Source organism: Chelonia mydas, chromosome 2 (assembly GCF_015237465.2).
Source record: "Chelonia mydas isolate rCheMyd1 chromosome 2, rCheMyd1.pri.v2, whole genome shotgun sequence".
NCBI lineage: Eukaryota > Metazoa > Chordata > Testudines > Cheloniidae > Chelonia > Chelonia mydas.
Genome location: NC_057850.1, coordinates 57403153 through 57430905, shown reverse-complemented (window position 1 = coordinate 57430905; position 27753 = coordinate 57403153). Strand labels below are relative to the sequence as shown.

The window sequence follows — 27753 nt, the reverse complement described above, 5'->3', positions numbered from 1 at the left end:
ATGATATCTCGCAATGATTTCTGGCACCAGAAAACGCAAAGGTTCCTTCTTCTTCTCTCCCACTCTCGTTTCTTCCCAAACTGCAGTATTTCTGCAAGGGGTTATTTTTAATATCTAGTCTACTTGGCCCTTATATTTCATCATACCAGATTTTCTTTACACATTAAAAGTCAAACATTTTTAGGCAAGTTGCCCCCCACCCCCTTTATAACTCTAATTTATAAAGAATGTAGCAATTGGTGATAATTACAAATTTGCAGGCAGGAAAATATTCTATGGATGGGATTGCAGAAATGGATGAGGTGAATGGGGATGGTGTAACAACTGAAACGCTTTTAGGCATACAGTTTGGGTGTTAATTTTCTCTCTCAAGCTGAGCAGGGACAGGCCAGGTCCTTACTTGGACAGAAAGCCTCACTGGAATGTAAGCTGCAGGAAGTAATGTTTTCTCCGATTGTGCTGAACACATGGCTCAGCACCATGGTACAGTCTTTCAACTGTCAGCTTCTTGGCTTAAACCTGTCTTAGAAAAAGCATTTATCCTACTTGCTACTCCATTCCCCAGTACATGTTACTGCCTGACCAGAACATTTTCCATACCCTTTCTTCACTGAGCTGCTGCTCTACATGTGTTATTACTATATTAGATAATGATCTCAAGGGGAGGATGGTAATACTACTTTGTAATTTCTGAAGGCAAAAACCAGTCAGATTTTTAAAACGAGACATTAAAATACATGGAGAAAAAAGTTCAGTTGACAAATTTTGCTCACCAGTAATTTTCTGTCTCAGAAGAGTAGTGAATAAGACATCACAGTCTGGCAGCTGTCCAAATGTGTTGTGTGTAATCTTTGGTGATCTCAGAGTTCCCAGTGGGAAGGTTTCTCTGAAGAAAGCTCCACCATAATTGCCAACTCTTTTTATACTCTCAGCAGAGTAGTATCAAGAGAGACTACATTTTCCTCATATTTCAGAACAATATTGGCACATATTGATGGGGTATCTTGCACTTCTACATACTGGATTTGATTCTGTGGATACTAGAAGTTTCAGTTTCTGAGACTATCAATCTGGCACCTTTCACGATCACTGCATTCAATTTTATCTTGAATTTAATGTTATTTCTTCATTGTAGGTACATGTAGATGTGATGGTGGCAAACTAGGTCATGCTAGGATGTAGAATCAATTCACTTGTGTATCAGTGCAGATCAAAGTAATGTTCAGTTGTATAAGAGCGTATTGTGTATTTAAACTTCATGAAAACTAATGGGATGTTATTTGCATGTTTTCACTTATCTGTTCCTGTAATAATGTAATAGCAAACATTTACCTTATGTATACTCTTGCAACTAAACAACCCATCAAAGAAATCTTGTGAAACACTAGGTAAGGTCTTAAACATGGAATGCTAATTTCAAAGCAAGTGGCCATTATATATCATGGTCAGAGGTCAAAAGACTAGGTGCATTCCTCACTCACCGTCATCAAAGGAAAAGCCCATGTGGATAGAGACTGTCAGCTTGCTTTCTATATGAAGAAACTATAAATATGGATTCAAAGAAATCTCTGACTGGACTGTTCCAGGGAAGTGTTTCAGATGCAAACCAGAGATCCCCAGAGACTATCTGGGTACCCTGAAAGACTTCTGGGAAACTGGCAGTTTATTACATCATTAACATCTTATGAAATTGCAAACTGTGACTCATCTGTTAATATATTTTACCTGCTTTAACCTCTCAATAACTCATTTCCTATTCTTAGCTAATAAACTTATAGTTAGTTTCCTACAGAATTGGCTGCCAGAGTTGTCTTTGGTGTAAGATCTGGAGTGCCAACTGATCTGGGGTAAGTGGCTAGTCTTTTGGGATGTGGTGTGATTTTTTGTTTTAATAATCTTTTACCACAAAGTTCAGTTTGTCTGGGTGGCAAAATACCATGAAGTCACAGACTGTCCCCTTGGACTTTCCAATCTATGACTGGTATAGTGATCCAGGAGTTTACATTTGTTACCAGCATAGTGAAATCTAATTATAGAACACACCACCATCTTGGGAAATCTGCCCTGTTTTCTGGCAGTCTGTCCTGAGATAGGCACTCACAGTTGTAAGCCACGCCAGACAGTGTAACAGAAGGTTCTACAAACTAATCATTCACTGCAACCACAAGAATGATAAGTAAAAAGTCCCAAATGGTGTTTTGGTGTCAGAAGATTTCCCTTCTTTCTGACTCCCCATTGAACCTTCCACAACATTCAAATAAACAGGAGTGTTAGAAATCCTTAAAGACTAAGCAAATCAGTTACTGATAACTCTCACTACATTGGGAACATGGAATTTAAGTTAAGAATGATTAAATAGTTGGTGTGCAACAAACAATTACATATTGTTCGTAATGTTGGGGAAAAAAAGAGGTGGTGGTAAGTGAGAAAAGGAAGAGGGGATAATTCCAGATCCACATCTTGGAGATGCAGCTTTACTGGTAAAACATTTTTTAAACTTCTGCAATACCTATATGGAACTCCTGAAATCGAACCAGCTATTTCATAGTAAGACTAGGGATGTGGGAGAGAGACCAATTAGAGAGACCCCTATGACCAAAAGTCATGGCTTCAGGCCATGAGTATCAATCCTTTAATACCTAATGAAAGAATCACGGTAGATTGTAGCTTCATATTTTCCAGCAAGATAAGGCAGGGGGAGGGCGGCAGGGAGGCAGGATGAGTTAATGCTAGCCAGATAAGGGTGAAAATTTACAAATCTAAGCTGTCTCAGGAAAATAATAGTGAGAAAGTTGATCATTTAATAAGTGGAGATGAAATTGACGCAAATAGCTAATATTACTTCTAAAAATAATGATCAGTAAAGAAAATATAGAAAACTGATTAAATAGGAAAGAAAACCCTGTTATTGATAAAGAGATAAGGAATACTTGGAACATTTGACCATATACAAATTAGCTACTCTGGAAAATATGGACCCTACAGTATTAACAGAATTAGTTAATGAACTTACTCTATATACGATTGACCATTATTTTCTGAAATGAAATTGAGATAACTGGGAAGTTTCAAAAGATTAGGAAAAAAACAAATGAAGTTTTCAAAAAAATAAAAAGGAAAAAAGTGATCCTCGAAATCCATATATTGAATTTCTATTCCTAGCAATGGAACAAATGGGCACAAATTCATGAAATAACTACAGAATAACAGGACCACAAACGGTAAGTAGAAATTCACACATAGTAAACTGAGGAATTCCAAACACCAGAAAGCGAAAAAGAAAGAATTCAAAAGAACCGAGACAAATTAGAAACATGGACAGAAAAATAATTCAATTGGAAAAATACTAGTTAACAGATCTTAATTCAATTCAATGCACAAACATACAGGGACTGGAAACTTGGAAAGCAGTAATGCTGAAGACCTAAGAATAATAATGGATAGAAAGTTAGACTTGAACAGGCAAGTACAATTTGGCTGTAAAAAAATCCAATACAGTTTGCCCACACAAAAAGGATCATTCCACAGAGCAAGGAAGTAGCATTTTCTCTCCATACTGGCTCTGGTGAGACTTCACCTAGTATATTATGTTCAGAAGAGCAGAGCAACAAAATGACCTTCTGCTGTTTTCTGTATAATCAGGATGGATAAAAATCAATGATTAAAAAAATAAAATCAGATTTTTTATTTAAATTGGATTTTTTTGATAAAATGCTTTTTGAGGAAAAAACCCTATCTAAAGGAAGATACATTATAGCTCAAAGATATCTCATCATGGAATAGGGATTATAAATTCTAATTCTATAGTATGAGAATATATGTATGTAATGTTTAAGAAAAGTTTTGTAAATGAGTTCCAATAGTTCATGGATTAGGGACCCAATCTGATGAGGTTCCAGGGGCTCCTGTACAGATTTAGGTTCATCTTTCTATCTACCCAATGGTACTCAGCGCTCAGTAGAAGATACAATCAGAGGTGCTTAGTTTTGCAGTTCTCAAACTGTGGATTTGTGTCTCCAGAGATAACATGCTTGTTAACAGCAAAAATGTTTTTAAATAAATAAATAAATAAATAAATATAGAGAGGTGAGAAGTCACAGACCTCAACCCTATTGTCCCCCTGAAAATTTGTGTACAGAGTCAATCCCTTACCTCTCTCTAAAAGTGCAGTTTCAAAAAGTTCAATGAATAGAAGATTATTGGGGGCGGAATAGATCTGGACAAGAAGAAGTTGTCTGGAGATAAATGTGAGAAGAGAGGGACAGGCAGTAGAAACAAAAGTGAAACTTTGAGCAGCATATTCCAGAAGTCTTGAGGTCTTTCTGAGTGTAGCCTTCATTGATTTGAGATCTACTATACCATTATCTCACTAGAAGGGAAAACCTATAATGGCAGCAGACCGTAAAAGAGATCCAGTTTGGGAATAAGAACCAAGAAATATATGTTTGCTGATGATGTTTTAAAGAAAGGCACACCAGTGAACTTGTGGAAGTCACTTAAGCAGCTGGATTCAGAGACTATGGAAATGATAATCTCACTTTTAACAGCAGTAGCTTCTTCTGCTGGTGTAGAAAGAATATTTTCTTCCTTTGGACTAATTCATTTCAAATTGAGAAATTGTCTGGGACCTGAAGAAGCAGGAAAGCTTGTTTTTCTTTTCCAGATTCTGAACAAACAGGAAAATAAAGGTGAAGACGACTGAGTTAGCTGCATGAGCCCACATTTTAAATTTCTCATGTTGACCTGGCTGACAGTCGATTTAATTTTTTTTTTAAAATATTTCATGTAACTATTTTAGTCAAAAACAATTTTAATCAAAACCTGATTTTAAAAAACGAATGTTTAACTAAATTAAAAAATTCATATGCTTGTTTTGTTAAAATATTATATGTTTGCTGTTGAAGGAAAAAAATCCAGAATACATAATGTTGTTGTTTTAGTTAAATAAAACAATTTAAAATGTCTGTCTGGTGATGTTCTCCTCCTAATACAGCATGGCAAAAAAAATCCTCCAAATGTTAATGATTAACCTGTTGAACTGGAGATAGTTCACCTCCCAATGACTTCATAAATATCTGCTTCAATTACCTTTGGTAAATGAAATAACCATACAATCATTCATTTTCTAATATAGTTGTAAAACTAATCTAAAAAGTTTTCAAAATAAATCACTTAAAAATGTATAGTGTGTACCTTCTAAAAATGAAACGTACATCTCTGAGTTGTGAAGAATATGTATTAAGGTTATAACCAACAAGAATGCACTTTTATGTAGAAATCCGTGATTAAATCGAGTCTTCCTGACTAGTGATGTAAATCAAATCCACCCTGTCTATAATCCATGTGTATTTGCTGTCAACTAACATTGGAATACAACACAACTTCTAAAGCCTACATAAAAAAACCTACCTGACCAAATGTGTGCATGCCACATATGAAAATATAGGGTTGAATCATTTAAAAAGTCTGTAAAGGCTTTCCCAAGAACATAGGCATAAAAGATAAATGTATCTGTATTCCATATTAAGCGATTTCAAAACAAGATTTGTGCCAGGATTAAAAGGTACATTTAAACCATACAGTCATTATGTACTTTTTGAATACACACAGTAGTGCAAATATTTACAGGTTCAGTTACTTTAAAAGTTTAAGCCACACAGAAAACTGAAATTCAGGTCCAACATTATCTTCAATTAAAACTTTCTACTGTATTTTTTAATCACAGACAGTATATAGAGTCTTACAGTCAAATTTTGCCTTGTTCCACCTTTTGTAATTTATATGACGTTGGTAGGTAACTCAGGGCAGAATTTATAAATCAATATTTAAAATTGGCAAACACCTGGGACTTCAAGTGCTTAATGTTCAATACATCTCTAATAATCATCTGTATAGTATTTTTAAAAGTCAGGTGATTGTATAATCTGACTCATTTGCACATACAAAGTTTTCTGTTTGCATTACTTTTGCTATGATTTTATTTTATTAAATGTTTGTCTTAACTGGCATGAATAGTTTAAAATTAATAGTAGCTCCTTATACTGAATCTGCTAGGAAAGGTAGTCAGAGACTACAAAAAGCTGGAAGTACTTTTTTGCTCACTTAGCTCTTGCACTGAATCTTTCTAGATTAAATAGCAACAGCCCACATAGGGGCCAAAAATTTCAACTTTGGGTATCTAAAATTAGGCTCCAAAAATCAATACTTAGATACAGTACCTTAATAAAAGTGGCTGGATTTTCAGAAGGGTTGAGCACTCTCAAATCCCAAACTAAGTCATTTTTGCACTAGTATGAACAAATGAAAATAGGTCATCATGAAAGGCACTCTGCCTTCACAATCAGTTTTTGCACTACAGTTGTCATCAATAATTACTTTATATTATAGTAGTACCTTTACTAGCTGTTTTGTGTCACTGGCAACAGAAAGTCAACAATTTTACAAAAAAGACGAGATAACATACAGCTGTTCACAGTAACTTCATTTGACTAACTGAACATACAAGTTTTTTCAATCCCCATCAGACAGAATATGACAATCATTAGTTATCTGAGTACTTTGTAACACTAGATTACATGAAATTTATTTAAGACAGCAGAATTATGTAATTTATTTTTTTCCCAAACAAAAATGTTGTTCTGATTTTACATAACAGCAGAGTGCTTTTGGATTCCTCTAATACTCCATGCAATGTTCTGCATACACAAGTCCATGTATTTATATAAAAAGGTTGTGTTTAGGTATTTATTTGAGAATACACAATCTTGTTTCTGTTTCTTGCAACACTTACAAACTGCTTTTCCATCTGGAGTTGGGAGACTTTTCATTTACTGTTAAGGAAAAAAAAAAGTAAAGTAAAACTGACCAAGTTAGTCACTCAAAGCTATCATTGTTGGGTCTAAATATACACTGTTTTTTGCTATGGAAAAGGAAAATATTAGCAAAATGAAGTAACTCAGGAAGCTTAATTCTAACCTCAGACACATGAAGTTGTCACACCATATATCTTAAAATCCATTTGTGCATGCACGCTAGGAGATTTTATTTTAAAGCCACAATGCTGTCCACCCGAATACTGAAGGTTAAGGTTAAGTGTTTGATTTACTGGAGGTTGTTAAACATTCACAAATTGGCTAACTGTAACAAAACCAGACTTCTAGGGATATAAACCATATTAAGAACAAATTTTAATGAATATAATTATAAAACTTAAGGAAAACATACTGGAATTTCTGAATATTAAGAATCTTTGGGCAACAGAACATGTGCCAAATTACTGTTCTAGTTTTCATAACAATGGAACAAAATATGCTAGGCATATTCAGTGCTGCACATTCACAAAATATTTGTGCAAAGAAACCTCTTGTTAAAGTTAGAAGAAACTTTCATTTGACTGCAGCTACTGTTTCCTAAGAACAGACCAAAATTTGAAATACGGTACCTCAAACTGTATTAAAAAATGGCTTTGTACCAAAACAAAGTCAAAGGTCAATGATCAGTGGTATGAGTATGCAAGGACTTGTATAGTACTCATTCAGGACCAATAATATGTATTTTTCTTAATATACATCCTTAAACTGAACTGAAATATTGACAAAGGTATAGCGCTGTCATGTGTATCACAAATCTAAGTTCTATTTAGAACTTACAAAGTTAATACTTGCATCACAAAGTGTACAAATCAGCAAGCAAAAAACCACAGTTCTTATATTTTCAACTTTACTCCCCCCTTCAACCTCCCACAAGAATACTCAATATGGATAAGGGATTTGAAAACATCTTTTTCATTCTTCCAAAGAAGGTGGAAAATGTAAATTAATTCTATATGCATCAAAAGTAACATATTGAAGAAAGAATCACAAGAATTATTCTAGCCAGCATTTGGTACAACCCATAATTGTTAAGGCTGCCAAACAATTTTAGATGCTCATTTCTTTCTGAAGCATAGACTTTTTTGACTGAAGCTCAGTGTCCCTGGTCGCTTATCAAAAGGTGAATTTTTATGGTTCTAAGAAGTGTGAAAAAATTCTTACTTGGAAAAAAATTGGCTTTAACAACTTTTGATTGTTTGAAAGATACACACTGAGCATGCACAACAGAACATATTAAATTGACAGATGTACATTTAAAATGATTTATTGTGCATATGTGCACAGCTTATTAATGGGCAAGTTGCAGCTCCTCCTAGGAGAGGAAAAGGAACCCTCTACTCATCTAGTCTTCGGGTATCTGCACAAGCCCCAGAAAATATCCTGTTAATTGTGCTACCTCAGCTGAGGCTTTGGGGGTGGGGAAGGGAGGGACTTGTTAGTAGGTCAACAGCACATACGGCCCACAGGAGTCTTACTCAGCCAAGTCTGTAAAGTGGCCAGGACCTATCCTCAGTGTGCTTGCTAGTGTCCAGCAGTGGATAGGAGAACACATGCTACACCATTTAAAAGGTGTAGTGAGCTCAAGAGATCATAATGATGCCCTACTGCAGTGGTTCTCAAGCTTTTGTACTGGTGACCTCTTTCACACAGCATGCCTCTGAGTGCGACCACCCCTTATAAATTAACAACACTTTTTTTGTATATATTTAACACCATTATAAATGCTGGAGGCACAGTGGGGTTTGGGGTGGAGGCTGACAGCTTGCAACCCCCTGAGGGGTCCCGATCCCCAGTTTGAGAACCCCTGCCCTACTGCATTCTGCTTGCATCTCTCTTATGCACAAAATATGGTTCATAGTACTACCTCCTCAGCCCCTACAGTTATGGCACCAAAGCAACGATTGTGCTTGAAGACATGATTTAGACTTAAGTGCTTCCTTTTTAAAAATTCTATCTTCAGATGTTTTAACTTAAAATGATACCAAAACCATTTCTTCAAACTTTATTTATCACTTTAAAAAATCCAAATGTGAAGAAAATTGGGCTAAATGCCTTTATTTAAAACTCAGCAAACCCTGATAGCTTATTCACTTGTACACATTTATATTTTTATATACTGGTACATTCGCTTGTTAGCCTTTGGCTAACGCCTGTTCAAGTGCCTAGTTTTCTAAAGACATTGATAACGACTACTTGGCCTTTTCTTCCTGGGTCTTATTACAGAACTGGGACATTTTCTTGACCATTTTTATTTTAAAACAACTTGAAAGTAATATGCAAAAACTCCTAAATTAATACAACATTAAGGTTGCAGTTAATTACTATAAAAGTCAGGAAACTTGTAAAAGATAAGGTTACACAATTTTTAACTCTGCCCCCAGTAACATATGCCTAAAAAAAGTCATTAGTTATGTAATCACAGTTGATCTAAACTTTTAGAAAAAGATTATAAAATGTATCTGAGAAACTGCATGTGATGACAAATACTACTGTAATGTGTATGTTCTTTAATTCTGATCTCTTGAATGTATGCATTACGATAGTATTTGTCGTCACAGGCAGCTTCTCAAACATATTATATGATCTTTTCCAGAACTTTAGATATCCTTAATGTTAAATCACCTTAGTTTTTAATTTAATTCTACTTTAAATTGTCTGAGTGACTACTAATACTACAAAAATTGTATGAAAAACTATCCATGTGTGATTTCCAGGAAATAATTTAACAAAATACTCTTAAGAAATAATTTATAAAAAGAAAAAAAACTTACACACTTTTCCTTCTTTTTCTAATTTCCTTAAGTGAAGGGTGAGGTTATTTTCTGCTGCTTTAAGTAAATTTTCAGGAGTTTCCTAAATAGAAATACAATGAATATATAGTCATGCCATATCTGCTAATAATTTTTCTTTTCTGGTTTTCATTTTCCTTTTATGTTCAACTTCCCACCAGCAGTGGCAAAGAATTGAAATAAGTCATACAACTTAAATCTCCAGTTGAAAAAAATGGGGGAAAAAATATATTATTTAAATTATGTACTAATTAAGGATAGCACATGCTTAAGTGCTGTTGTGAATTGGGCCTCTACTGGGATGTTAGTGTGGCTAGAAAATTTTCTTTAGATTTTACTGACAGCTTCATAAATGTGGTTCCCTCCCTCTCCCCCCGCTAGAAAACTTACTTTTCCAAGGTTATTACTCCTAGTTTGCGATAATATTTGCAAAGATATTGAAAAAGTCACAGCATTGAAAAAAGTTAATTCTGCTAATGCAAGCTATATAAACTCAAATTTCATGACAAAAGAGTTTCAGAATGATAAAGCCCGTCATGCAATTTCCCCATGTTCTTTCCCGGCCAACTTTATACCCAAATTTAACAATGTATTACAAATAAACCATTTCTAACATTAGTATTTGGCCAAATACGAAGCTCAACATAAGAACGGCCACACTGGATCAACGGTCTATCTAGCCCAGTACCCGGTCTTCAGTGGCCAATGCCAGGTGCCCCAAAGGGAATGAACAGAACAGGTCATCATCAAGTGATCCATCCCCTCTCTCCCATTACCAGCTTCTGGCAAACAGAAGCTAGGTAAACCATCCCTGCCCATCCTGGCTAATAGCCATTGATGGACCTATCCTCCATGAACTTATCTAGCTCTTTTTTTAATCCTGTTATAGTCTTGGCCTTCACAACATCCTCTGGCAAGGAGTTCCACATGTTGACTGTGCATTGTATGAAAAAATACTTCCTTTTGTTTGTTTTAAACCTGCTGCCTATTAATTTCATTTGGTGATGCCTAGTTCTTGTCGTATGAGAAGGAGTAAATAACACTTCCTTATTTACTTTCTCCACACCAGTCACGATTTTATAGATCTCTATTATATCCTCCCTTAGTGGTCTCTTTTCCAAGCTGAAAGTCCCAGTCCTATTAATCTCTCCTCATATGGAAGCTGTTGCATACCCCTACTCATTTTTGTTACCCTTTCCTGAATCTTTTCCAATTCCAATATATCTTTTTTGAGATGGGGCGACCACATCTGCATGCAGTATTCAAGATGTGGGTGTACTGTGGATTTATATAGAGGCAATATGACAGTAGACAGTTGTACATCAAATTCCCTTTCTACACCTCCAGGTTTTTTCCCCACAGTTGCCAGCATTTCTTGAAATTTGAGGGGAATTTTCCCAAATATGCTATGGATCTGGAAGTTAGAGATCTTGTGGGATCTAAATGGCAAATTGTCTTGTTGTTGTCTTGGCAAATTGTCAGTTATTTTAAAAATAAATATCAGAGATGCAGAACAGTTATCTCCATATTAAAAACTTAGTGTCATTGTAAAAATTATTATAAATTAGTGATTGGAGAACCTCAGAATGTTTGTGATTCTGATAAGCATCACAGCTTCTGGATGCTTACCTGAAGTAATGGAGCCTCTCCTTGAAACCACCTCTCCTCATATAACTATTCCTCTCACAACAGCCTATACCTGTCTTCAAAGGGGGGGGGGGGGGAGGTGGATTTAAAATTCAGAGTATGTTACCCAGGCCTGTCCCCATACCTCTCTGAAATTACATGGGGGACCCACCTCTCCCAAATTTTCTACCCCTTGATATCATTATCCCCCACCGTCCAGTTCCCCTGCTCCTCTGATTAATCCCCCCTTACCACTTACCTCAATGTGTAGGGGGAGGGAGCTACTGGCTCCCTTCCCTGGCTCTGAGCTAGTTTCCACTCTGCACAAAAATCATCAGCCTAGAGTAGCTGCTCAGACAGACAACAGGTAGCAGTCTCTGCCTGATCTGTATGAGAGGTCAGCATTACAGAAAAATCCCTCCTAGGCTGCAGTAGTACCCAGTCTCCAGGACACAGACTGGAACTTGAAACACCTGAGATGCATTTTACAAAGGGTTTTGGAATCTGTCCAGGATGTTTACAGCCCATGTCCGATTAGGATGGTTGGCAGCTATCTTTTGCCCTCCCTGCATCTTGCGCTTTCCCTTCAGCCCAGCTCAGTGAATAAGTTTTTTCCTGTAAGCAACACCATGAAAGAGTTCTCTATACTGCATGCCCCACACTCTAAGAATTACCATAAAGAGAGGAAGGGTAAGCAGAGAGACTAGTATCTTTAGGGCTCTGTCTGATGATCAATAAATAGGCTTTTGAGTGTACAGTCTGTTTATCTTTAAGTCACAGGATCCAGCTCCTGTTGCCCCATGGCAAGCAGTCAGAACACAGGGTTTCTAGCACAGTTTTTAGCCTGCACCTTCCTGAAGCCTGTGGGAGCATGCAACTACAAGTTCTCAAATACCTTGCAGGAGACGCCAACCCTGGACATAAATATATTTAGTTATTGTCTGACATTGTTCATTCTGATCTATTTTATAACTACAAACTTTCTTAATCCTCATGAGGAACGTGTGATTACTAGGCTTAAAACTAATTATGAAAGGTAGAAGTTAATAAAAATAATTTAAGCCCAGATTCAGTAAAGCACTTAAGTTGCGAGACTACTTACATGCTTATAGTCATGTGTGCACTTTGCTAAATTAGTCCTTTACTGCACATGACTAGACCAGAAAAAGTGCCAAATGTGGCTCTGCTTAACTATGAAGCCTCCTAAAAGCCCACATACAAACACATAACATGTTGAATTTATTTAAATTGAAAATTAAGGTTGTGTTCTTCAGTTCAATTTAATAACGTTTTAACTATAATTACCTTGTATACAATCTTTACAAGCTCCACTGATGTAAATGATTTTCCAGCATTCTCCTGCAAAACATTTACGATTTGTTGTTCACGTGCATTTCGGTGAGAAATGTATCCTTGAATTTTAGCACGTGCATCTTGCACTACTGGGCCATGTCCTAAATTCAAACACAATTACAAGAGTTTTTTCATATAAGAAACAGAATATTTTAAACAACTTATTTAATAATTTGCTCACAAATATCCTCTCACTTTGGTAAAAAGCTCTGATAAGCCTATAAATCCTATGGAAGCAGCAGCATCCCTGTACTTCCCACCCGGCCAGTTAGGGTTGCCAATGTGGAAATATTTAAAAAACGGACACTCCAGCAGGAGCGCGGGAACCTCCCCTACCCGGTCTCTTCCCCACCCCTGCCCAGCCTATTCTCCCTAAAGCCCCACCCCACCTCTTCCTCTGAGGTCCCACCCCCATCCACTCCTCTTTCCCCTTCCTCCCGTCACTCACTACTTTTCCCCTCCCATCTCCACCCAAGTCAGGAGGGACTTGCCTGTGGAACCGGGGCTGGGAGCTGCAGCTGCCCAATGAAGATAGGAGGCAGCCCTTGCTGAGTAGGGGTTGGAGTGAGTGATGATCCAGCGCTCACAATAACCAGACTTTGGATGTCCGGTCAGTAGATCTGAACGGACACTGTCAGGTCCCCAAAGTCTGGTCGAAAACCGGGCACCTGGCCACCCGACCGCCAGTATATCTTTGATTCTCCATTACAGTGTGTTTTAGACACACTGTAGACCACAGAGTTATCAATAGAATCATTGCCAAGTTTCACTTTACAGGCTGTAGTGTATGTACACAGGTTAAAAGGCTAGAACATGGGAAAGAAGAAAGAGCAGAGGGAACAACAGACCTGGAAAGATTTGAGGGGGAAAGGACAACACAATAGGAAAAAAGTGGATGCTGCTCTGGCCTTTTTTTTTTTTTTTTTTTTAAAAAACACAATGAATATTTTTCAGAGGCATGACAAAAAGACATCAATCAAAAAAACTGGAATTTGACAGAGCAAGAATAAAGAACTGTCAAGAAAGGTAATATACTGTCCATTTAAAATTTGATTAAATTTGGCATAAAATGTATTTTTGGACACATTAAGACAAATTGCAAATACTGGAATTATAGAAGTGCTTTGAAACCAAAGTAGAAAAAAGGATCATTTTTATCTATGAAGCAGTGAACTTTGAGGAATCTGTGGTATTGCCCTGATGATATAAAATACTAAAAGTTTAATTGTTTTGGTTTGTACAATACACACATGAATATATGCAAACGTAATTTGAACGATGCCTTCTTTCTGGAGAAATCAATTGCCAAAATGTACGGAAATTCTTAGAGTTTTTTGTGGCAAGAGGCAGATAAATCATGGTACTGTATATTGTACAGAACTGAGATACACACATACATAATAGTTGCTAACATAGTTAAGGCTGCAACTCAGGTTCTTTTATAAGATTAAAATTATTGGGGTGCTCAGAATTAAACAGTTTCTTTTGGGCTCTACATTTTTGTAATTATTCTCCAGCTATAGTTGTATTTTTGAGACAGTTAAGTAAATTGATCAAACCAAGTTTTAGTTCTAGGACTTCAAAAACGAAGAAACATTTTTGGAAATTATGACTAAGCGCCATGACTTTTCAGTTCCTTATAACTTAAAATTGACTTACTTTTCACTCTCTTCCCCAAGTCCTTCTGAAATCAGTGTCCTAGGAGGGACTGGGGCTGATGTAGTGCAAAGTGCCTGACAATCCAAAGGCTAGGAGCCTAATTCTTCACTGTCTGGCACTCTGAAGTAATTGACACTGGTGCAAAGTGGGTGCAAAATGCTGTCATATCACAATGTTAGCATTTATACTTGGTGTGCATGTGTGGTCCATGGGTCCCAGACTCATTTCGTCTCAGAAGTGGCAGTTTGGAACAAAAGAACTGGCCCTCTTCAGTGCTTGAAGCATACATGATAAAGACTACCATAAAAGGAGTCCATGCTAAGATAGGTTTCAGAGTAACAGCCGTGTTAGTCTGTATTCGCAAAAAGAAAAGGAGTACTTGTGGCACCTTAGAGACTAACCAATTTATTTGAGCATAAGCTTTTGTGAGCTACAGCTCACTTCATCGGATGCATACTGTGGCAAGTGTAGAAGATCTTATTATATACACACAAGGCATGAAAAAATACCTCCTCCCACCCCACTCTCCTGCTGGTAATAGCTTATCTAAAGTGATCATTCTCCTTACAATGTGTATGATAATCAAGTTGGGCCACTTCCAGCACAAATCCAGGTTTTCTCACCCCCCCCCCCCCAATTCACTCTCCTGCTGGAGTTTGGGGGGGGGGGGGGGGGGCGGAGGTGAGAAAACCTGGATTTGTGCTGGAAATGGCCCAACTTGATTATCATACACATTGTAAGGAGAGTGATCGCTTTAGATAAGCTATTACCAGCAGGAGAGTGGGGTGGGAGGAGGTATTTTTTCATGCTTTGTGTGTATATAATAAGATCTTCTACACTTTCCACGGTATGCATCCGATGAAGTGAGCTGTAGCTCACGAAAGCTTATGCTCAAATAAATTGGTTAGTCTCTAAGGTGCCACAAATACTCCTTTTCTTCATGATAAGATAATAAGTCTTGTAGGGAGTATGGGGAGAGTTTAAGCCCGACAGGCAACTAGGTGGAACTTGTAAGTTTGGCAGAAATTCATTAAGTCTTTTCAGCACAAAAAGTTTATGTACATTAAACTTTATATATTGATTTCAGCACATACAGACCTATGCATTTAATACTATGCAGTGAAGCCTATTTTATGCACATAAAACTTTTAGTTGAAATACGTGTGTGCTTTCAGTATAATACTTTTAAAAGTAAAATTCCAAGACAAATCAAGGATACTTTTTGTCAAGCAAAAAGAACTTCAACATAAACAAATATAACATACTAATGATGTTAATGTTAAAAAAGTTAGTAAAAAGTGTACTTTAAAAAAAAGGAAATGATCAGTTAAGGTACAGTGAATAGAGACTGTAATACAGTAATGGTTCATTCTCAAAGCCTACAGTGGTGAAAAGTCACATTAAACATTCCAAAACAAACCTTAGTTCTGAATCACAAGATATAGTTATCAACAAACCTATCATTTCAATTTGAAAAAGATTTAACACACTCCACCTCCAGTGAGCTAGAGATCCAATGTTTGGATATGAAAATGGAACCAAAATTTTGCAAAGTTCAGGAAGGTTCACACATCCTGCACACAGGTCATCTCCAGCAACCACGTACATGTACACTTTTCTGTCTATGATACTGGGCCAAAATTGAAAAAATTTGGAACCTAATCTGGATATAAACCTGTCCCAACTTTTGGGAGCACTCAGATTTATAGTTGGTTTGAGCTCTTTTCCATTTGAACACAAACACCCCATCAATAAATTTATTAAGTGACTTGCAAAAAAAATTACAAATACATTTCTAGATCTATTCCATATGTGTATTTTAATGTTTTAATAGTTTAGACCTTATGCAAACACTGGTTTGTATCACCCTAGATACCCATATGTCTCCCATCATCATAGCACTAGGGTGCATCACAACAATGAAGGAATCTATTTTCGTAACACTCCTTTGAAGTAGTATCATTACTCATATATTACAGAGGAGAAATTTAGGCAGAGAGAGAAGGACATTCTCAAGTCACACAGCAAGTTTGTGACAGAGGTAGGAATTGACCACAAATCCTAAATCAGAGGATTAACCACAAGGCCATTCTTCCTCCCCCATTTAATACTGTTAAGAAACTAAAACATTTGTCAACTTTTATTACTTAACAGGAGAAATTCTGCTCTCCTCATGTGATACTTAGAAAAAAATTACACTTTATTAATTTTCTTTATAAAACTGTGAAGCTCCAAGTGGGCTTTCTACCTTACAGCAGAATAGTGGATGGTGTTCTCATACGGTATAGGTGCTTAAATGTGAAATTTGTGGTCATGGCTACAGTGAGAAGTTGGAATGATAGAGTCTTTGTTCTGTATTTGGAGGGCTAAAATTGAGATCTTGATGGCAGTCAATAATGGAAAAATCTATGTTGTTAAATGGGAGACTATCCGAATTTCTGAATATAAGTTGAGGCTGTCCAGGACTATATGGACAGAATTACGGTTGTTTTTTTAAATACAAAATGTGATACTATACAATTGTACATTTATTTAAGAGACTGCAAGAACTGTGAGTGTATTAGTATATAACATTTTGGTAATGGTTAATTTTCATCGTTTTAAATTCTTCATTTTAGGGAGTCTAAGTTCAAATATTCCTTGGAACATATTAACTTTAATACTGTTTAGCACCTTAAAATTAAGAAAGATTTGTCTGTTGATAATGGACATTCAATTTTTAAAGTACTCATATTTCCTAGTACAAAAGCTATATGAATAGAAAAGTGAGAGAGCCCTCTGGTGGCCAAAGTATCAGTTCCCAGGGAGATTTATAAAACACTAACAATGGATAGGTTCTACTGTATATTCAATTAAAAAAAACTAATGTTAAATATAAAAAGTTATATGGAAAAAATAAAAAAACTCATCCATATAAAGACATTCACACTAGGCAAATGGTCATGTTGTTGCAATGAATCATGGCCTCCTCCTATATCTAATTCAGAGTTCAGATGGAATAAGAGAAGCCTTGGGGGAGGGGAGGGCGGGAGAGAGTTGCGTGAGAGAGGAAAAGGAAAGGTGGAGAATAAGGCTGTCAAACAAAGGATTCTCAGCATGAATAAAACTGAACACAAATCAAAAAAGTTACTATAATAAATTTACCAATTTTAATACAGTCAATAGTGGTAACAGAAAACTGCTCTCTGATTCAGGAATAACTATTGTTTATGGAAGTGCACAAATATTTTATTAAACATGGTTAAGGAAATAAAATTAGTGCCAATTCAAAATGCTGTACCAGGATACCAATGGCCATCAGCCCCTGAAAATGCACAATATCCTATTGCTTTATTGGAATCTTAATTAGCGTATGTATTTGTCTATTGCCAGCAGCGTGTTAGGTGCTTTAGAAAAGCAGAAAGACAAGCTTCCTGCCTTAAAGAATTTGTAATCTAAATGGATAATAAAACACAGAGAGGGGGATAAGAGAGAAAGAGAATTGTGACAAAAAGGTGGAATTTAACATATACTTTTGGCATGAGGAAAGCTAAACAAAGAAAAGGAACATGGTTTGTAGACCTTATACAGAAGGCAGTGTGGCCTAGTGGATAAGGTATTGGACTGTGACTCAGGGCACCTGGAATCTAATTTTCAGCTTTACCACTGGTTAGCTTGGGCAAGTCAGTTTACTTCCCCCATCTGTAAAATGGGAATAATGATCTTACCTCTAGGGTAATGTGCTTTAAGATCTACAGATGAAAAATTATATCTTTTGGAAGTAGTACATTTTAACAAAGAACATAGAATATCAGGGTTGGAAGGGACCTCAGGAGGTCATCTAGTCCAACCCCCTACTCAAAGCAGGACCAATCCCCAATTTTTGCCCCACATCCCTAAATGGCTCCCTCAAGGATTGAACTCACAACCCTGGGTTTAGCAGGCCAATGCTCAAACCACTGAGCTATCCCTCCCCCCAAATGAAGAAAGAGTGGAGGTATGGTAGACTAAATCAAGGAAACTACTCATAGAAGGTTCATGTTATAAAGGCCAAGATACTAACTGGGTTCAAAAAAGAACTAGGTTAGTTCAATGGCTATTAGCCAGGATAGGCAGGAATGGTGTCCCTAGCCTCTGTTTGCCAGAAGATGGGAATGGGTAACCGGGGATGCATCATTTGATTACCTCTTCTATTCATTCCCTCTGAAGCACCTGGTATTGGCCACTGTCGGAAGACAGGATACTGGGCTAGATGACCATTGATCTGACCCAGCATGGCTGTTCTCATGAAGGCGGCAGAAACAAGAGTTTGAAGTTATTTAATCATGAAAAATGCAGGGTGTGGGGAAGGGAATGAAAAGAGAAGATGGAAAACGTAGGCAGGAGCCAGGATATGCAATCTTGAAAGAGAATAAGGAACTTAATTCTTACTGTCACATAATAAGTTTTTAAATTCAGTCTTGCCAAAAAGAAGCATAATTTTATATGAAAATTAAATGTTTTCCAAGATTAAAAAAGAAAAGTCAAGGAGACTGAATAAATTAGAGGATAATTAATGGAATATGGAGTTTGACCTCTTGGTCACTGGATCAAATTCAGCATAGTTCGGTAACTAAAATAATCATCTGATTGATAGCTTGGTGGCCTCTACGAAATGAATTTATGGTCTCAATCCAGTTTGTAATGGGCAGCTGTCTACCTCAAATCATGACCACAATTGGCTTTCTTAGCCGTAGTCTGATTAGAGAACCCAAGGACTCAAGGGCTATACATACTGAACTGACCCTTTACCCCCACCCCGCTGTATAGGTGGTCTTTTTAGTCAGGTTTAGATGCAGTGACAGGATGGTGTGAAGCAGCTTGCACTGATGCTGCCTCTGCCGCATGTGTTCTGTAACAGAAAATTCTGGTTTTCTGGGCTATCAATTCTGCACTTCTCACAACCACAAGTTTCACTCAAATACAAAAATGCTCATGAGAGAAATGGATAGCATCATGGCAAGCACACACACAGTGTCTTAAATAGAATAAGCTGAACGCCCTTTAGCTAATTATAATAGCTAACCACTGGATAAGGTAAATTTAGTATTATATAAATACTATATTAATTTGACTGTAGTAAGAGTTCTTACATTCTTAGAGGAGCTATTTTAAAATATTTCACATAAACTAGTAGATCTAATTAAGAAAATGTAAACTACCAACCAGGGTATATTAAGTCAGCTTGCATTTGCAACAGAATTTCCAATGATTTCATGTAGTCATACAAGTCTTCAAATACTGCTGTCCCTTCTCCTAGAATACAGTCACCAGAAAATATAGCATTTTCTTCCACTAGATGTAAAGCCATATGATCATCAGTGTGCCCAGGTGTATATAAGACTCTATTAAATGAAAGAATGAATAATTTTTATGCAACAATCACATATACACCATTTACATGTGACAGAAACAAATGCTGATAAAGCCATGAATTAATATGGTACTCCAGAAAAAAACCTCTGTAAAAGAATCCTTATTAGGGAAAGAGGGTTAATATGAAATGTCAGCTTAGAGATGATGTGATTTGGGCTAACCTGGTCCATTTTCTTAAGCTTCATAAACATATATGCAAACTGGCAAACATAATTAGCTCTAATATTCTATTCTATAACATAGGTCCTTATACCACACTCATCACTGCAGTATCTGAGCACCTTCTATTAGTGCATTACACGACATGGCTAATATTCAGGGTGACCAGATGTCCCGATTTCATAGGGACAGTCCTGATTTTCGGGTCTTTTTCTTATATAGGCTCCTATTACCCCCCACCCCCGTCCCGATTTTGCACACTTGCTGTCTGGTCACCCTACTAATATCTGTCATGTGGGGTTCGTTTTCTTATCCTTTCCACAGGAGAAAAACAAAACCACAGCACATATTTCAAGTTTTTTTAAAAAAACAAAAACAAAAAACATACACATTTATGTTGGGGAAAGCAAGGTCAAAGAAATGTGCTTTGCACTTGGAGCTGAAGGTGGGGTGAGGTTTGCGAATTTCCCTCAGTTCCGGGGGGAGCTCATTCATAGTGTCAGGCCACCCCCTTAGAAAGCTCTGTCTCCCACATAGATGAGCTTTACCCCTATTGTAGAAAGTTCCACTGTGCCAGAGGAGCAAATTTGTCTATCATAGTCTTCATCCTGGACTTTTGGGCAATCTTTTAGATTTCCTGAGTCTAGGTCATTGAGTGCTTTGAAGATAAGGGCCAAGACCATTAGCTCGATTCAATATTCTATGGGGAGCCTGCACAGGGAGTGGAGGCCAGATCTGATGTGTTCACTATTGCTTGTGTTGCTGAGGAGACATGCTGCAGTATTCTTGTACCCCAGTTGGATTTTCTTAAGGGTTGAAGGCTTTATGCCCAGGTACACTGCATTGCTGTAGCTCAGCTGAGAGATGATGAAGGCATGAATAAGTGAGGCCAGGTCATCGTTTATCAGGATGGGACAGAGTCTTCCAGCAAACTAGGGATGGTTTAAAGCCTTACCTGTGGATGCTGCTATATAAGAGCTTAGCATCAGTGAGGAATCCAAGAGCATTACTAAACTATAGACTGGACTGACCAATTGCAGGTGGATGCCTTCAACTAAAGGAGACAGCACCATAGCTGCCAACAGTTCAAAATGCTTTCCTCTGCCCACCACTTTAAACTCCATCTTGCTCTGGTTCACCTTCAACCTGTTGTTGTTCATACACGAGCTGATCTTGTTCAAGCACTATGTAGGCCATCTTAGGAGTAATGGTATGTCTTCAGAAACGTAATTATTTAAACGGCAAGCCCTTTTTTTACCCCAAGCGTAGCTGATCTTTTTTCTCTCCAAAACTTATTTTTAATATATGAAATGCTTTCAAACAGATATATCTTTTACTACTTGCAGTCGATCTTGCAGCCAGCCTACTGCTGTGTTCTACAACACTGAAGTAGTTTAATTCACCACTGACTTGAAAGGGACTCCCTCTGAGTAAGGAAAGGAAGAAGGATGTCTCCTTAAAACTGGCTGGAGCAGTAGCGCAGTGTTATTTAGATGGGAGAATTCTGGACAGAGAAGGGCCTAAGGAATTTTAATATTAGAAGGAATTACCAGGACAAGCAATCTGATGCGAATACCTTTGTACAGGGTTCATCACAACCACTGAGAACACAAAATACATTTCAGTTTGAAATTGTTCAATTAGTTGTTCGGCAATTTTGTTGCTTCCCAACTACAGTGAACAATTGTACACAGGGTGTTTCAAGAAATATGGTTTAATTACAAGTGTTTTAATCCCCCTGTGTAGATTGTTTCAAAAGATTAACAGCCCATGCATCCTCTTTGAAGAAGCCTTTTCACCATAAGAATGACACCCACAACTTCGATAATCACCTTTCTACAAAAAAGACAAGAACAAAAAAAACACCACACCCACTAATTAAAAAATAAGTTATCCTGAAAACTCAACCTAAAAACAAAAAGTAAATTAATACAAATCTAAAAAACGAAAACTTTACTGCAAGCAGAGTTTTTATTTTTTACCTTGAAATGAGACAAGTACCAAAGAATCCATGAAGTACATTATTGACTTTGTTATTATCTATTTTACATGGAAGCCACTCAGAAACTATGATGATGGGCAGCTGTATAAAACACTGTAGAATATAGATGGTTGCCCAAAGGAACAGTTTTATCTAGGGAACCCTTAATAATTTTTCTAGGGAGGCTAGATATTCGCTGGATCCAGCCCCTGATTTCAGCACTATTAGGTAATCCCCTCTCACATAAGTAGGTCCTCTTGACTTCAACAGTACTATTCAGCTGCAGAAAGACTACCTGCATGAGTAAGTGGTGCAGGATCTGACATCTAGGCAGCCCTCCAGTCAATTATATCAAAAAAATAATTTCCACTGTGGCATATTCATGAATCTCCTCAACTGTTTTGGCTGTCTTAAAAATCAGAGCTAAATTATGATGCAGTTATAAATAGTAACTTCAGAATTATGAGGTATGAGAGGAAAACATGCTTAGTTTTAAAAGTTGACTTGGCCTACTAGCACAGAACTAACATTTACCTGAGAGTGGCTCCCTCCGTTTTTAACACATCTCCATCTTTTAGGTATGAATACTTTAGGTTTTCTCCTTCTATTATTTCCTCACGATGTGGAGTGCGTGGAAGCTTACTTATGCAATATTCGGAACCTATTTAGAAAAACAGACTACATTTTAGATCATTCATAGTTAGGACTCTACCAAATTCATGGTCCGTTTTGGTCAATTTCACAGTCAGAATTAAAAAAATAATAAATTTCATTATTTCAGCTATTTAAATTTCACCGTGTTGTAATTGTAGAGGTCCTGACCCAAAAAGGAGTCTGGGGGAGGGGGGATGCAAGGTTATTGTGTGTGGGGGGGAGGGAGGGGGGTTGCCATACTGCTACCCTTACTTCTGTGCTGCTGCTGGCAGCGGTGTTGCCTTCAGAGCTGGGCAGCTGGAGAGCAGCAGCTGCTGGCCAGGAGCCCAGTTCTGAAGTCAGAGCTGCTGCCAGTAACAGCAGCACAGAAGTAAAGATGGGATGGGATGGTATTGTCACCCTTACTTCTGCGCTGCTACCTGCAGAGCTGGGCCCTCAGTCAGCAGCCGTCACTCTGCATCTACCCAGGTCTGAAGGCAGCAGCACAGAAGTAAGGGTGGCACGGTATGGTATTGCCCCCTTACTTCTGCACTGCTGCTGGCAGGTTGCTGCTTTCAGAGCTGGGCACCTGGCCAACAGCCACAACTCTCTGGGCACTCAGCTCTGAAGGCAGCGCAGAAGTAAGGGTGTCAATACCATGCCCCCCCCCCCACAAATAACTCCCTTTTGGGTCAGGACCCACAATTTGAGAAAAGCTGGTCTTCCCTGTGAAATCTGTACAGTATGGGGTAAAGGCACACAAAAGACCAGATTTCACGGTCCATGACGCTTTTTTCATGGCCTTGAATTTGGTAGTACCCTATTCATAGTTAAGCACTGATTAATCTCAGGTCGCTAGCATGGATGGCCCATAAAATTACAAAATGTCAGTAGATGTACCATTATGCATGAGTCTACTTCAATGCAAAGTTAAAGAATAAAAAAAGTTTATTGCAATAACAACTCCTGTATATGAAGGAACATTTAATCATATCTACATTGACAAGACCACTCAGACACCTAGGAAAACCTCTAAAATTGATGTTCTGCATCAGTAATGTTTTTTAAAGAGGATAAACAAAAGATGACTTCTCCAAATGAAATTTCACTAGTTTCATTTGGAGAAGTTGTGTCTTGTTCATTAAGACACAAACACCATTTCCAGCAGCACTTGGGGACTCCTTGGAAGTAACTCTGGCTAGTTTAAAAAATCTGGTGAGGTTTCAGCCTGTCGCAATCTCCCACAAAATACAGAAGGGCTGCATTCTCTGTACTGTTCATAAAGTATAAAGAGAAACAGCTTTCTCCGCTTACAGATTTAACCAAAAAAGCATCACTGAATGTTTATCAATATGATATCTTGTTTATTTTGGATAAGGACAAACATGCAAAGTGTCCCTACCTTACACAATCTGGGGTCTGGGCGTTCACCAAAAATTTCCATTTGAGTGGTTACCAGCCATCTCACCCAGTTATTTACTTGTTGTTCAAGTGAAAATAATTGTCAATTGATTATTCTCAGTGTTAAGTCAGGGAGGAATCTCTTGTTGTTGGGTGAATTATCAATGGTAAATTAATTTCTCTCTCATCATTCACAGACAAAAGACTATTAACAGCATGAGGCTTTTCCCTTCCAAATATATAAATACTTACGTATATATTGACATGAAAAAACATTTTGGAGCGCATCTAAACCAAACATTCATCCTATTTACTGTATTCATACTATGAGCTGTAGCAGCATCAAGTGTTTAAATACACTGTACAGCTCACATGAAGATCTGAAGTGCACAGTCCAGCTAACAGTCCTCCAAAACACTCTAGTTAGAGGGTCCCTGTCCCCATAGCTAACCAGTAGTGCCCCTTCAGTAACTGTCAAATTAAACTATAATCTTCTGCCTACCATTGTGGATGTTTCTACAAATATCAGATATGCCTCCAGTATGATCATGGTGCCAGTGTGTCACTAAAATTTCCTGGATTGAGATGTTGAACTCAGCCAGTGCCTGTTTTAAACAGCCAATATATTCAGGTATAGCTGGCTCTCCCGTGTCAATAAGGATCCTTCTACATTTAAAGAGAGAAAATATGGCAGAAATGTTCAATTACAAAAGTCATTAGAGAATTAAGAGACTCCCTGGGTGATGAAACCCTAAATAGTACAAGAAGAACACCTCTTCATGCAGTGTTATCAGCAGAAGTACTCGAGCTGCATTCCCCTCATTGTAAGATAGAGGGCTCCTGGCAGTATGTTCTTTATCAGGGCTCTGGCACTGCTTTGGTCCAGAACAACCTAAATTCAGTGAGGTTTGGGCATACTGCAGAAGGTGACCAAATGTCCCGATTTTATTTAGGGTGACCAGATGTCCTGATTTTATAGGGACAGCCCTGGTTTTGGGGGCTTTTTCTTATACAGGCACCTATTACCCCCCTACCCCCATCCCGCTTTTTTACACTTGCTATCTGGTCACCCTACATATATTTGGTAGGATTTTTGGGGAGAATTGAGGATAGGTTTCCAGAAAGATGGGAGAAGGAGGTTTTTCTGGCCTAGCTAAGTTTACATATGTTTGCTTTTTGAATGCTCATGGATTATTGTGTTGTAACAGGTTTCAGAGTAACAGCCGTGTTAGTCTGTATTCGCAAAAAGAAAAGGAGTACTTGTGGCACCTTAGAGACTAACCAATTTATTTGAGCATAAGCTTTCATGAGCTACAGCTCACTTCATCGGATGCATACAGTATGCATCCGATGAAGTGAGCTGTAGCTCACGAAAGCTTATGCTCAAATAAATTGGTTAGTCTCTAAGGTGCCACAAATACTCCTTTTCTTTTTGTGTTGTAACATTTAATTGCCAGAGCCCCTACAGACAGCATAAAGGAACCTTTGAATCAAAATAAACAAACAGTGCTGAAACTTTGGACCCTGACACAACCACTCAACATCAATGTCGGTAAGTCAAAGCTTACACAGAGTGCCCAGAAAAAATGTGGCAAGCCCAGGGAAAGAGCCAGTACGTGTTGTCATCACGCCCTGAGGTAAATCACTGACTATGCTGGACCATGGACCTTAACACTGAACTCGGGACAAACATGCCAAGGGAACTACGTGAAACATATAGAACCTCTCTGGAAGGAAGCCAGGGAAGATGAAATCCTGACGGACCCAGAAACCCAGCATACAAACGGGCAAAATTGCGTGCCAGAGCCGGGGGAACCCTTCGCTGCCCCTCGTCTCCCAACCCCACGCCCTAGGCTTCCCGTGACCGCCGGAAGCCCCCCTAAAAGGCACAACAGCGCAGAGAGCATGGCCCCACCCCCACACTCCGGCGACCGAGCTCCAGCCTCAGCCGGGCGGCGGCTGCGGGGTTCCAGCGGCGCGGCGGCCGCGGGGCAGAGTCAGAGCGGGCAGAGGCTGCCGGCGCCGGCCCCGGCCCCGTGGCGCGAGCCCGCGCTCGGCTGAGGGGCGGGGCTGTTACCTGGGCCCGGTCCCCACCAGGTAGGTGTTGGTCCCCTGCAGGGTCATGGGGCCCGGGTTACAGCCCAGCACGCGCACCACCCGCGATGAGAGCCGCTCAATGCGCGGCAGCAGCGACGCCATGTCCGCCCCAGCGCCAACAGCCTAACGGCGGCGGCGCCGGCGCGCGCCCGACAGCAGAAAGCGGAACGTAGCTGCCCCTTGCTCCGCCCAGCGCAGAGCGCGCGACTGTAGCTGTAGTTCCCGCAGAGGCTGGGAGGTGGCCTTTGCTTGGAGGAAGTTAGGCGGGGCTGCTGGGCCATAGCCCAATCACCTCCTTCCCGCGGCTGCCCCGGGAACAAAGAGTTCACCTCAGCGCCCTTCTTAGGCCTTGTCGATGTACGCTATGCAATTTGAGTTACGTGAATAGCGTAACTCGAATCGTAGCTTAGATCTACTTACCGGGGGTCCACACTACGCTACATCGACAGAAGACGCTCTCCCGTTGACCCCCCCTTATTTTTTTCAGCGCTGTTCTACACTGGGGGGGCGGGGGGGGGGGGGGAGAAGGGATCCATCTAAGTCACCCAACTTCAGCTACATGAATAACATAGTTGAAGCCACATACCCCGCCACTCCTGCTGCCCCCATAGAAATTGACAAGAATGACAGCCAGCAGCCAATATAAGTAATGCAGTGTCTACATGGACACTGTATTGCCCTAACTATGCTGACAAGCCCTATGCCTCTCATGGAGGTGGAGTTATGTCAATGTAGTAGGGCACTTACATTGGGGGGAGCAAGGCTGTAGTGTGTACACTGATGTAATTAGGTCTGCGTAAGGCTTACATCGCCCTAACTCTGTAGTGTAGAGCAGGGATTCTCAACCTTTTTCTTTCTGAGGCCCCCAAAACATGCTATAAAAACTCCATGGCCACATGTGCCACAACAAATGTTTTTCTGCATATAAAAGCCAGGGCCAGTGTTAAGGGATAGCAAGCAGGGCAATTGCCTGGGGCTCCACACCACGGGGGGCCCTGTGAAGCTAAGTTGCTCAGGCTTCAGCTTCAGCCCTGGGCTTTAGCCCCAGGCAGTGGGGCTTCAGCTTTCTGTCTTGGGCCCCAGCAAGTCTAATGCCAGCCCTTCTTGGCAGACCCCCTGAAACCTGCTTGCGACCCCCCCAAGGGACCCCAGGTTGAGAAACGCTGCAAACCTCAGAGTGTCACAGCTAAATACAAATTGGAACAGATTGTTTAGGATAAGTAGTTAACACGTATCTCAAAGAACCATTCAGGGTGAAGTGACCTATTAACAATCTTCCAGTCATAGAGGGAGAAAGGAAGGGAGGGGGAAAAAAGCATCTGGGGCTGGGTGTTGCTAGTGGGTTATAGATTGTTGTAATAAGTCATAAGTCCATTGTCTCTATTCAGTCCATGATTTTAGGTCATGTCTACACTTACAAGCTTAAGCTTACATGAGTTTAAGAGCGCTCATGTAGCTGCGTTATGCAGACGGGAGAGAGCTCGCCTATCAACATAATAAAACCAGCTCAAAGCGTGGTGGTAGCTATATTGGCTGGAAAGAAAAGGAGTACTTGTGGCACCTTAGAGACTAAACTGGTTAGTCTCTAAGGTGCCACAAGTACTCCTTTTCTTTTTACGAATACAAACTAACACGGCTGTTACTCTGAAACCTGTCATATTGGCTGGAGAGTGTCTCCTGCCAACAGCACTGTGCACACCAGTGCTTATGCCAGAAAAACTTGTGACACTCAGGGAGGTGCTTTTTTCACATCCCTGAGTGACAAAAGTTTTGCCGTCATAAGTGCTAG

General features: G+C 39.0%; 1 protein-coding gene across 2 annotated transcripts; it reads right to left on the bottom strand.

Annotated features, from left to right (window-relative positions):
• Positions 1-5495: 5495 nt before the first annotated feature.
• On the bottom strand, positions 5496-26296 carry LACTB2 (lactamase beta 2). 2 transcript variants are annotated; one of them, XM_037892450.2, is made up of 7 exons: positions 25945-26296; positions 24370-24533; positions 22368-22494; positions 19484-19662; positions 12593-12741; positions 9644-9725; positions 5496-6830 (listed from the first exon to the last, which is right to left on the bottom strand). In XM_037892450.2, exons 1-7 carry the CDS (start codon positions 26064-26066, stop codon positions 6787-6789), a joined length of 867 nt encoding a protein of 288 aa, XP_037748378.1. In that variant the 5' UTR covers positions 26067-26296; the 3' UTR covers positions 5496-6786. The 2 variants fall into 2 exon arrangements, with proteins under 2 accessions (XP_037748378.1, XP_037748379.1); XM_037892451.2 differs by having other exon boundaries at positions 9648-9725; positions 25945-26183.
• Positions 26297-27753: the final 1457 nt, after the last annotated feature.

Excerpts from the sequence above, each read along its gene's own strand:
- LACTB2 (XM_037892450.2), bottom strand. The coding sequence starts at position 26,066 with ATGGCGTCGCTGCTGCCGCGCATTGAGCGGCTCTCATCGCGGGTGGTG. Across the intron at positions 24,534-25,944 it reads CTGGTGGGGACCGGGCCCAG|AAGGATCCTTATTGACACGG; the intron begins GTAACAGCCCCG and ends CTTTAAATGTAG. Across the intron at positions 19,663-22,367 it reads ACGGAGGGAGCCACTCTCAG|AGTCTTATATACACCTGGGC; the intron begins GTAAATGTTAGT and ends TTCATTTAATAG.